Source organism: Ruditapes philippinarum, unplaced genomic scaffold (assembly GCF_026571515.1).
Source record: "Ruditapes philippinarum isolate M1 unplaced genomic scaffold, ASM2657151v2 ctg461_1_1_1_1, whole genome shotgun sequence".
Taxonomy (NCBI): Eukaryota; Metazoa; Mollusca; class Bivalvia; order Venerida; family Veneridae; genus Ruditapes; species Ruditapes philippinarum.
The window spans coordinates 16,424-28,942 of NW_026860321.1; the positions used below are offsets into that span (position 1 = coordinate 16,424).

The 12,519-nt window shown below is 31.4% G+C and overlaps 1 protein-coding gene across 1 annotated transcript; it reads left to right on the plus strand.

Annotated features, from left to right (window-relative positions):
* The first annotated feature begins 294 nt into the window (after positions 1 to 294).
* LOC132759639 (uncharacterized) lies at positions 295 to 10,230 on the plus strand. Its single transcript, XM_060751447.1, has 5 exons — positions 295 to 2,638; positions 5,157 to 5,435; positions 5,896 to 6,108; positions 7,260 to 7,404; positions 8,213 to 10,230. The coding sequence occupies exons 2-5, from the start codon at positions 5,169 to 5,171 to the stop codon at positions 9,232 to 9,234; spliced, it is 1,647 nt and encodes a 548-aa protein (XP_060607430.1). The 5' UTR covers positions 295 to 2,638; positions 5,157 to 5,168; the 3' UTR covers positions 9,235 to 10,230.
* The last annotated feature ends 2,289 nt before the right edge of the window (positions 10,231 to 12,519 follow it).

Below are 12,519 nucleotides of genomic sequence, written 5' to 3' on the forward strand. Positions count from 1 at the left end.
AAACCATTATCGAAAAGCTTGACCTATAATAATGTCTAATCAATAACCAGATAATAGTATCATATATCAGATACGTTGAATGGATAAATTCACTTTATGTTCATGTCGATTAAATAAATAATGCTTTTGGCAAGGATCCAAAATATCTGTATTGCCCAATTATGTTAAATAAATGTAGTGATATTACATCGGATCTTGTGCGTTTAAAAGGTAAGTCAATTGTATAGTGATTTTATTAATTTTAAGAGTGTGTGTGTGTGTGTGTGTGTGTGTGTGCGTGTGTACGCGTGTGTGTTATTAGCGTTATTATTTGATGGCTTTGTTTATTTTTAGAGTGCATAGGAATGGAAAATCTGACCATTCATCAATTTTACCAAAATTATGCAAGTGCCACCAGATTCGTTATCCTAAGCATTTCATGGTGCAAGTTTTATGCTATATTTCTTATAACACCAGCGTCTTATGTATTATAACAAATTTAGCATATTTATTAAATTTACAAATATTTAATTATTATCGATCTTAACGAACATCTGATGTTTCAATGTTTTTCACTTAAATTGAGCTAAGAATAACACAAAAGTACGATTTTCGATTAATTTATTAATTGGACGGTATGTCAGTTATCTACGAAAGCCTAATAGTGTCAAATAAAATATAAAAAAATGCAAAGGCGTTATAACGCAGTAAAGGCATTATTACCCGAATCAAAAGGCGAAATAATGCGAATAAAGGCATTATAACGCGAATCAAAAGGCTTAATAACTCGAATAAAGCGTAATAACGTGAACCAAAAGGCGTAATAACGCGAATAAAAGCGTTATAACGCAAATCAAATGGCATAATAACGCGAATAAAGGCGTTGTAACGCGAATCAAAAGGCGTAATAACGCCTTTATTCGCATAATATCGCGAGACAAAAGGAGTAATAACGCAAATCAAAAGGCGTAGTAACGCGAATAAAGGCGTAGTAACGCGAACTAAAAGGCGTAAAAACGCAAATTCAAATGCATTATACGAAGAAGGGTGGTTCGACGATTACTCTGAAAACCGGAAGTGGTGGGGGATCTGGGGCGGTATAGGGTCTTCCTGTAACTTTTCTGCAAATGATACATCTTCGGAGAACACTTTTCACGTGCTGTCTGATTGACAGTATCGGGTAACAGTATGGGCGACACCTGCATGTAATTGATTGTAATGAGCGTCTTCTATTATCAGGTGTCGATTTCACAGGGGCACTTTACATTAAAGAAAAACAAGTTCAGCAGAAGGTAAACATAATGTCTATTCACGTGTGCCAAACCCGTGCCGTTCACCTAGAAATAGTTCCAGACCTTACAGAAGAATCATTTATGTTAGCCTTCAGACGATTCATCAGCAGACGATCATAAATTTATTTATTTATTTTTTGTTTCAAAATAACACATAAACTATTCCCTACTTCTTGTAAATAAAAAATGCAAACAGTATATCAGAGTGTTATTTCGAATCGATTGGTTATAGAATCTTAGAATTTAGTGATGGTTGGAAGACAGGCCCAGTGAAATGGGCCACGTGAGTTATTATCTTGTCAAGTAAATTATAAAATTGAAAGGAATTATGGAAATATGTAAACCTAATATGATTTTCACCTGTTAACTTTATATATACTCTTGGATGGGCATAATGAATCTTTAATTTTACACACATTTAGAAATAAACTAAGTTCTTAATGTTTTTCTTTAAAAACAATGTCAAGATATTTACAGTAATTTATTAATTATTATAATGAATTGAACCGGAGTCGCGTATTCATCAAAAGGGCGTAACCAGGTTCAAGGTTAGTACATATTTTTCTTTTGTGGGAGTGAAGTTTAATTTTATTAGACTTTTAAATTATCAGGTAATAAATCTATAAATGAGTCTAACACTATCGGCAATTTCTCTTATATAAACAAAGAAGGGCGAAGCGGGATATATTTCGAAACAATGCACTCGCCCTTCTAATTCCCTCCCTCTGAATTTTCAAACCGACACATTGACGACGCCATTTTGTTTGAAAAATCTGATAATTAGAAAAAAAGTTTTTTAGTTGAATATTATTTACACAACTATCTAGAAAGATAGAAAATGTTCTAAGTCAACAAATTCGAACACCAACTTCTTGAATTCAGTCATAAACTTAAAGTGCTGTTGTGACTTCACAATGTAGCGCCAAACAGTAAAGCAAGTACGCTATTTCAATGTCGCAAACGAGTTAAATTTTCATTTTCTTTAACTATAAATATTCTGCATTTCGCTTGAAAAATATAAAGTGAAATAAAATAAACATACAATTTTTATCAACGTTTTCACAATTCATTATTCTATAATGCTCATGCAAACGGTAGAGTTAACGCATTTGAACTCAAACCGTGCATTATTCTACAGCAATTACTTCCTATATCTAGCATTTGTACCCAAGAAATACCTATATCAATATTATAATAAACTTATTTTTTTGCTTTCAGAAATGGATCTGAATGATACAAAAATAATGTTTAAAAAGTGAATGAAAGAAATGTAATCCTATTGGTGTTTAAACCCACGTCCCTCATTTCAATGCGGTTGACAGTATTCGTAGCCTATTTACTACTTTTTACTACCATTCAAGGCGGAGGTAACGGATTAAAATCTATAAAATATTTTTTCTTTCTTATATTTACATCAGCAGTTGTAGTAATTTGTCTATTATTTTAAATTGGGACTATATAGCTATATGTTAATACATGTATATTGACCTATGTTTATATGTGATGCATGTATGGAAGAGGAACGTAAGTTCAATTCCTTATTTTTGAATAAAATTGTTCTGTTCTGTCATAACTTAAAGGTACATTATGCCAAAGAAATTCTTTCATTTTTATTTCTCAAAAGCTTTTTATTTTTTTATTTTTGGTGTCTTTTCATATTGTAAAAGGTACTTATTGGCCAAATACATTTTGTACCGGAACCATCTTTTTTCTTCGGTTGATTTTTATAATAATAATAATAATAATAATAATAATAATAATTATTATTATTATTATTACTATTATTATTATTATTATTATTTTAACAACTAGTACAGTTATACTGGTTTAATATTTTGTATGGAAGTCAAAATACTACTTTGTTTACATTTCTACTTTAAAGTCTTTTATAACTAATATACTTTCATATGCAGCTCTTCTTTTACCAGCTGATAATGATCAGGTGATAAGCCACTTACACGCTCTTAAAACATTAACTATACGCTATATTACTTGTTTTGCGCTTTATAAAGATGGATACGGAAGCTTCAAAGGGTCATCTTCTCATAAAAGATTGCGTAGAAGGTGACCCTTTGAAGCTTCCGTAGATGGAAAAGTTATGAATAAAAAAATGTCCGCATTATTTTGTTTTTAAATTAATTGGATTAAGATTTAGTGTATGTAATAGGGGTGGTTCGGCGCAATATAAATATAATTATCCGAGCCCCTAAGGGTCAAATGAGTTCGGGATTGTTAAAATCAAATCAACAAACAGCTGTAAAGTTCTATCCTGTTTTTATACTGATCCAACAAGGTTGTTACATCACATAAGGTACAAACAAGTAGATTCTGTAGGTACAAACCAACACTCTGAAATAAGTATATGTAACAATATGTAAATATTAAGTAAAATAAAGTAGAAATAATGCATTACATGAATAAATATTATATCTTATGTTCTAATCTAGAACATAATCAATTACATGTCTAATGGCCAATTTAGTTCTTTACACTCAGCAACAGTCCTTAAATATAGTATCATAGCTTATGGAATTATACACACAGTTAACATATTTTACCTTTTAAACAATACACAATACATCACACATGTAACTTACCATCTAAGGGATGAGTGTAGTACATCAATCTAATTATTACCTCTCTGACTATCACACCAGTGACTGTTAACTGCAAGGTTAAATATTAATAGTGAATAAAAGATGAAAGGTGATTTGATAGATACATGTCATTCTTATGGACTGAACCAAAATAGAACAGAATCACAATAATGCAATTCTACATATTTACAATAAAGCATTTAGCAGCAGTCAGGATAAATACATACCAACTAAGGAAATAAAGAACTTGACCACAAACACTAATTTTTCTAACCTCTCTCCTTTACAACATAACAAAGACACAATGACTTTTCCCACCAATAAATCACATGACATACAAATAGCTTAAAACCAACGATCCGTGAACCAATCATTTAAATTCTTAGAATACTGACCAATGTAAACATAAGATAAAATCAGTTAAAACCAATAGAGTAGTCTCCCTTGAAAAGTATCAGACAAGACCGGCGGATTTGTCTCCCTTTGCTAAATTATATAATCCAACAGTAAAGCAAGAGTATTGCCCCTTAGACCTGATCCTAAAAATAAGACCCTGTTACAATAACTGTACACATAACTGAATCGGCCGAGAAGTAAGTATCGTTTGTCTTTGATTAAGACTGACTTTCTATAAGACCAAGAAATAATTTTAAGTTTTTGTAAAAGAATTGTTACATGAATTCTTTCGATTTGATATTATCAAGAACTCTTTAACTGTCATTGAAATGTACTATAATATATTTGGTTTTAGGGACAGCAAACTGTATTTTCATGATATGAAGCATACATTTCTTTTGAAAATGATAGATATGTTAATGTCCTATTCGACCTACTTAAGAAATAAATCATGTACATTTCAATTCCTTTTGATAAAAAGCAAAATTACTCAAAAAAGTGAAGAACGCACTAACTAAAATTCATGTTAATCATATATTAAAGGGACTGCACTGAGATTTATTTTCTACTGGACTAGATTTTTTTTCTAATCCATGTCGGACTAAGAATAGCACAAAAATACGTTTTTCAATTTATTTGGAGTATATTTCTTAATTATCTTTTGCATATCTTTCTGTTATAAGTGTCCCAGCTGATCTATGTAAGAAATTCAAATGTTATGAAGTTTACTTTAAAGTCAGTTAAATAGAATTAAAGTGATTTCAATGTTACAATCAAATCATATCTTTAAAACAATTACCAGCATGCATTTGTAAAAAAAACAATGTTTGTATCCAATTTTGATATTTGAAACAGATTTTATTTCTATTAGTTTGTATTTCCTTTCTTTTAGAGTATATGCAGAATGAGTGCCACATTGATGGTTATAGCTATTGATATAGGAACATCGTACAGTAGTGGTTTCTTCTCATTCAAACACGATCCAACGGAGATTGAAAGTGTAAAGGAATTTCCATATGAAAAAGTTCCTTCGATAGTTCTTTTTGACAAAAGAAAGGAATTTCAAAGCATTGGCTATGAAGCAGTTGACCATTACAAACAGCTTTCAGACGAAGAAAAAAGATATTGGTACTACTTTAAAGATTTTCACAAGTTATCAAATGAGCATAAGGTATGCTTTCAACTCATCAAGATTATTTTGAGGAGAGTGGGGGCAAAGAACAAAAACATTTATATATATATTTGTAACCTGTTAGATGTTAAATTATTATAAGTGCTTGAGTAACATTTCACATTTTATATTAAATTTTATAGGGAAATGAGGAAGATTGTAGATCCGAATAGATTATACCCCGTCACTTAATTTTTTAGTGTCCATGGGGTCTCGTGATACTTGCATTTCCGTGATTTTTCTCTATGCAAGTTTTGAGCTTTATAAGATATAAAAAGAAAATGCAAAGCATTACTATAAAAAAAATTTTCAACTCTTATAAGTAAGTATGTATCTCTCAATTTTGCTGAAGGTTTAATAAGTATTCTAACAGAAAGGCGTTTTATATCTTTAATGAAGTACTTAAAATGTATTTATAAAACAAATTCCGTATGTTATTTTCATCAAACGTTTAATACAGCCCACAGAACTTGAAATAACTGAGAGCAATGGTAAAAGGCTAGAAACGTACACAGTTTATGGGTCGATAATAAAATACTTTACAGACGCAATGTTTACCAAACTACGAAATGCTGACCTCATATCTAGTAATTCTGACATATATGTCGTGCTTATAATTCCTCCAGTATTTGCGAGATCTCACAAGTCGATGCTACAGAAAGCTTTTTCATACGTAAGTTCGTTCCTGTAGGTAAGCGGATTAATCATTACAGAGTTTTGACAAGTAAAATGGTTTCCTGCGGGGAACATTTATAAAGATTTAAAGATATTTCATTTAACTATTTTCAACATGGTTTGGGGAAAAAAAATAACGTTTGTATCAGGAATATAGTTGACAATAATCGATCAATAGAAGAAGGTCTTTGGTCTTGGTCGAAAATAAAACAATATTTCTGTTTAAGAAAATGATTAAATACCATTGTATGAATAATTCCGTGCAAAAAGAGTAATAAAATAAAATAAAGTAAACACACAAGTTTACGCAGAAAATATCTCTATCTTTTATGGCAGATGCCACAAATTTATGGCAGATGCCACAAACGAATGTTTTAATTCTGCGGATTTTCACTATAAACAATTTATTGTCTGTAAAATTTCAGATAGATATTAAAGAAACAATTATAATTTTCAAACACATCATGCAAGTTTTTCCACCTTAAACGGTAAAATAATAATAGAAAATTAGAAATATCACGTAATAGTGTTATGTTCTTAATTAGGTGTAATTCGGACTTATTCCCTAGCATTGTATACACCGGTCATTTGAGAGACCGGTGTGTATACAATGATTCCCTAGATTTAAATCCGTAACGTACCGGGAAACGGTATTTAGCTAGGTTTTCAAATAGGTCAATTAACCAATCATGTACAGTTTACAGATCACATGCTCCTCCATGTACCGAAAACAGGTCACGTGCTCCTCCATGCCTCAAAAATTAAACGCGTACCCTGCGGGCTCCGGCCCGCAGGGAATAATAAAGTGTTTAATTTTTTTTAAACTTCTTACAGTTATAATCGTTTATTAAAATCAAATTGCATTGTAGAATTATAAAATGTTTAACCTGAAAACAATATGTCCATTGTTTCATAGAAGTGATTGTTATTTGATAATACATGTATTTTGTAGAACATATAATTATATTATAGTGTATTTTCTTTTTTTACATTTCGTTTCTCTCTTTCTTTCTTTCTTTCTTTCTTTCTTTTTGTTTTCTTTTAAAAAATGCTGAGTGCATATTCAAATTGTGATAACGTATTTATATCTCAAATTTGCTGTTTTAGTGGATACAGAATGATATGAATCTTGTTTATATTTTGGAACAGGCTGGATTTAATAAAAACTACTCATTTGTTAACGAGTCAAAGGCTATTCTTTCTTATTGGGAACACATGTGGAGTGACGAGCAGACTCTTCCAAAGAATGTTGACCTGAATAATGAAATTGGCTTCCTTCTTGTAAATTTGAAAGGTAAAATCCATAAAAGAAAATATTTCAATAATTCGTCACCATTATAATTATCATGATAATCTTTGAGAAAAAAACACATTCAAACTTTCAAGATCGATTATTTCAGTTGTCTTTGGTCGATTTTGAAAATTAAAGAACAGGATATGCTGGATGATATATAGAATATGTATATTGATCAATCAATTATAGACTTATTTACGATTTAAATTTGGATATAACTCAATTTTTTAAATGTTGCTCACTGTTTAAGTGAGGTTACTAGATAATACTGGAGATATCACAGTCTGAAACAAAGATAGCATGACATACCTCAATTTGAAGATCCCAAGATTAAGAAGACTGTATCATCTGCCTGAACTGAAATTTAGCATTATACTGCGTTAACTCCAGAACATACCACATGCACCATTCACCACTACTGGTGTTATAGTACTTGTGTAAGCTGTGGAAATGTCATATTTACGCCAATGAGGTTCGCACTCAAAATCCCGATACTTTTAATTTCTAGGCACACTTTCCCATGCATATCGAATTTCATTACCGAATACCACCACATCTATAAATGCTTGACCAATCCAAATAATGTAGTTTACTGTAATACATACTTTTTTTCACAAATTTCAAAACTGAAAGCAAAAATAATGAAGCCAATATAAAGAAGGAATGAATAATTATCATAATTTAACCAATCAAGGAATTTTCATTGAAAGTCCTTTCAACCTTCCTAATATATTCCATAAGTATTTGCTCCCATGCTTATTTGCAATATACATGTATATTTGAAGATAAACTTATAAAACAATTTCAGGATCCACGGCATTGGTATCAGCGAATTCGACAAAAGATGGGATTCAACGCAGACTTGCATATGTCGCAGGTGGCGGTTGGGGTGGTCAAGCTGTACACGAAGAGCTAAAACAGTTCATCATAAAAATTGTGGGCGCACCTGTGTTTCTCAGGTACATCGAGAGTTATAAAGGCAGCACGTTTGATTTTAAAAAATATGTTGCAAATATATTCAACAGATTTGGTAAAGGAAGTGAGATAAAATTCAGATTACCGTTATGTGATTTATATGAGACGGAGTTCAATGAAAGCTTAAAAACTGCCGTAAAAGATTCACTATTTTCCAATGAAGTTACAGTAGCAGGTGAGTTTTTATGCATAAAACCTAAAGTTTTTAATGGTTTCTTCAAGAACACGTTAGAAGCGATTGTGTCAAACATTAAGGACATCTTATCTGACAAAAGTACCACAAAAATTAAAGTTATTGTAATGGTGGGCTATTTCTCAAGAATACAATTAGTCCAGGATACTGTAAAAAGTGCTTTCCCCGACTGTCGGGTTCTTGTTCCTTCTGAACCTGAATTCACATTAGTTAAAGGTGCAACTCTGACAGGACATATTGGTAAAATACCATCTGCACATCCAAAGGCAAGAAGCATCGTTCCTCAAAATACAATATGTGCTGTAGTGCAACACATTAATGATGAACGTGAATTTCCAGAATTTGTAAAAGAGATCAAGAAGGTTTTGATTGAGAAAGGCTCACATATACAGGAAGGAGACAAACAGGAATATAACTTTACAATGGATGACATATGTGATATGGAGCACATTGATATCTTCATTTTCGCCTCTCCTAAAGCTGAAACTTGTGAATCTGCTTCTTTAAACAACGATGATGTGAAGATCATAAGAAAAGAAAGAATGAATTTCAACGGTGCTCACACAATGAATATCAAAATCTACGTTACGATTTATGGTATACGTTGGAATATATCGGATGACGGCGGAAGAGTGGCGATTGGCTTTGAAAAAATAGAATAATAGGGGAATTATGTGAAAAGAAACAGGTACGATTTCAAGATAGTATTATTATGATTAAAGTCTGTTTTTTTCTGTGTTAACTTTAAGTATGATACATAAAATTTTGACCAGAGCTGTAAAATTTGGTCAAGTACTAGCTGTAACGAATCTGACTATCTTTACAAATGGTAAATTGTGTCAAATTGTAATTGAATAATGAATAATTAGAAATAATATTTCTCTGCCATTTTCTTTATATTAGGTACAAAATTATGCATTTAGGTAAGATTATACATTTTTACAGTGATAGAGTGATGTATTGCACTGTAGGTTAGAATACAGATGTTAATATATAAGTTACAAACTCTTGAACAGTCATTGACAACCAAGAGATCTTTTGATAACAATACCTGAACTTTTTATTATGATACACTGGATACTAAATATTTAACTCATTATTATTATTAATATTTACTATTATTTTAAGTACATTTAACTTTTACAAATTTGCAGAATGAAGAAAATGGACAATCACATAACTATATCTTGTATAGCATTTACGATGTAAAATAAAGTACATTGATGTAAGAAATTAGAGGCAAAAGCCCATTTTAGATACTTGTCGAAAGTAATGTCGTTTTAAAAGAAAATGCTATGTTTTATATAAGTAAACATAATATTATAAATGCAAATGACTTTGGTCACATCTGTTGGGTAAGAAAATGATTTAAGTAATGTTGTATTTTATTACGCAACCCTGACTTTAAGAAATTTTCTCTCTTTAACTAAGGTCAATATGATGTAACAAAATTGTAATTGTTGTTATATATCAATGCATGTGAATATCTATATCTGTATGTATGTGTCTGTGCGTGTGCGTGCGCGCGCGTGCGCGTGTGTGTGTGTATGTAAGCATATGAATGAATGAATGCATTCGTATGTATGTAGGTATGTAGGTATGTATGTATGCATGCATGTATGTATGTATGTATGTAATACTATTTGCCAATTGCAGGAAATAAAGATATAATTTATATGAAGTTTATTTTCAATTAATCCATTTTACACTATCCTTTTAAAGTACACATTATGAATGACATTTTAAGTATTCATGAACATAATAAATAATGCAATTACTTTGAAAATAAGGACTGTAAATACAAACCATTCTGAGGTAATAAATTAATTTAAATATGGTCCATGAATTTAGTTTGAAATTGCCTCGAATTAAATTTTTAACAGGGGGAGGATGGATAATAAAGCCTCACCAGCGCAGGACTGCATTGATCTAACGTTTGGTACTTGTGAATTAAACATTAAACTATAGGAAGTTACCTTAAAAATCTGAAGAAAAGAGTGAACTTTGTTATTTTCTGACACTAAAAAAAATCAAAGCACGGAAGACGCTGAATTTTTAGGGTCAGGTGAAGGTTGTGAGATTACAAACCAATTTGTTTTTGTATAGTGCCACCAATGCTTTCGATAGTTTTAACTGTAGTAAATTGGCTATAAGACTAATTGCAACACTGATATTCAATTCAATGTTTATTTCACTTAAACAATTAAAAAAAGAGAGTTGCCTTAACTCGGTTTTGAACTCCAGGCCTCTCGATTCAAAGACCAAAGGGAGCGTGCAAACCACTCGACCACGGTGAAGTTATATGCCTGAAGAAAACCATATTATTCTAAATTAGGGTTTGTAAATCTTAATATTTCGACGCTAACACAGATGTAAATATTCATGGAGCTTACTATAAGCATGCATATCTATAAAGAATAAAACAATATTAGAAATCTTCGACCATTCGGGAACAATTTTGCTTGAAAATTAATGCGCCTGTCATCTTTACGCAGTGATCTCCCCTGAATTTTTCGGCGTTAGTGTACATAAAAAGGGAAGTAACCGCTTCAAAAAGCGGACTAGTTTCGGCATTTGCAATTAACAGCATCAGGGTCTGGAATTTCGCTACCATTATTTGTTTGGTCTGACGACCCAAACAAATAAAAACAAAAACGATGTAATACAACAGGTAATAAAGAGAGCATCGAACACGAGGCTATCTAATTTGAAAAAGGGTTTATCCTCCGAGTATACATCAGATTGTCCAGTGTTTTGATATTCTTTCTCTTTTGTATCGTAGACAAAAATAAAATACGTTCCCTTTTGTCACGATTTGAAATCCCAGAAAAAAATGTAATCATGAACGAGCATCAGAATATGATATTTCTATCGCCATCCCTTTCTCTATCGTTACAATTAGTAAAACCGAGAACAATTGAGTCAATCAATGGAACATGCTCTAGCGTGCGGGTAACTAATTGATAAATCCCTACTCTGACCTTTTATTTGAATAACAATAGATTTAACCACAAACATTGACATGTGCTCTTTTGTTAACAAATAGGTTGTGGTGAAATTGTTATTGTATCCGCTCATCTGATAATAAGAATTAGATAGGTCAGGGATCTATGCATATAACGCACTGTGCGTGTATATGTATATGATATAACTTTGATAAGGTCCGTAAAGTATGATACAAATACAAGTTAAAGGAGCATTGTTAGTGGTACAATAGACAGAAAAAACATCAGAGTTATTTGAGTTTTTAAATGACAGCTTCTTCTTAACTCAATATTGATCCTGTTTCCTACATATAACTCGAAGCTGCCATCCTTAAAATGATACTTAGCTTTGGAAAGTCCTCGACTCTAATTCCTTGAAAAAAAAACTCAAGTATTAAACTGTTTGCTAGGGTAACTTAATCATTAAAGCAGCACGCCTCCAGATTCAACCTAATTTTCATGAAAATTTTGAAAATGTATTTAAAGGTAAAATATTGTGAAATGAACAAAGAAAGTACTTGACACATTACAATCGGCACTTAAAATCCAAAAAGAGGTCAAAATATGCATAAGCTAAGCCCCTACTGCGTTAGTAACGCAGTAGAAATATGGTGATAAATACTACAAAATACAGTCATTAATTGCACATAAGATAAAAATTATCACTTGAATCTTTAATTTGTTTACTTTTCTCAAAGTTTTAGTATGGTTTTTCAAAGTTTAATTTTCTTGAAATATTTTGGGTCATCTGGAGGCATGCAGCTTTAAATGAATTTCATCGCGAAATAGACATGTAAATATCAATCCCTTACGATGCAATCAGTTCGGTAATAATGGTCCTAGATTGCTCATTTGAGATCCATTTCTTGAAAGGTCTTCCACATAAAAATGAATATGCGACGCAAAACTGTATTTTTTTCCATAAAAAACAATACCAACTATATGGCGATCAGAATGTGGTCA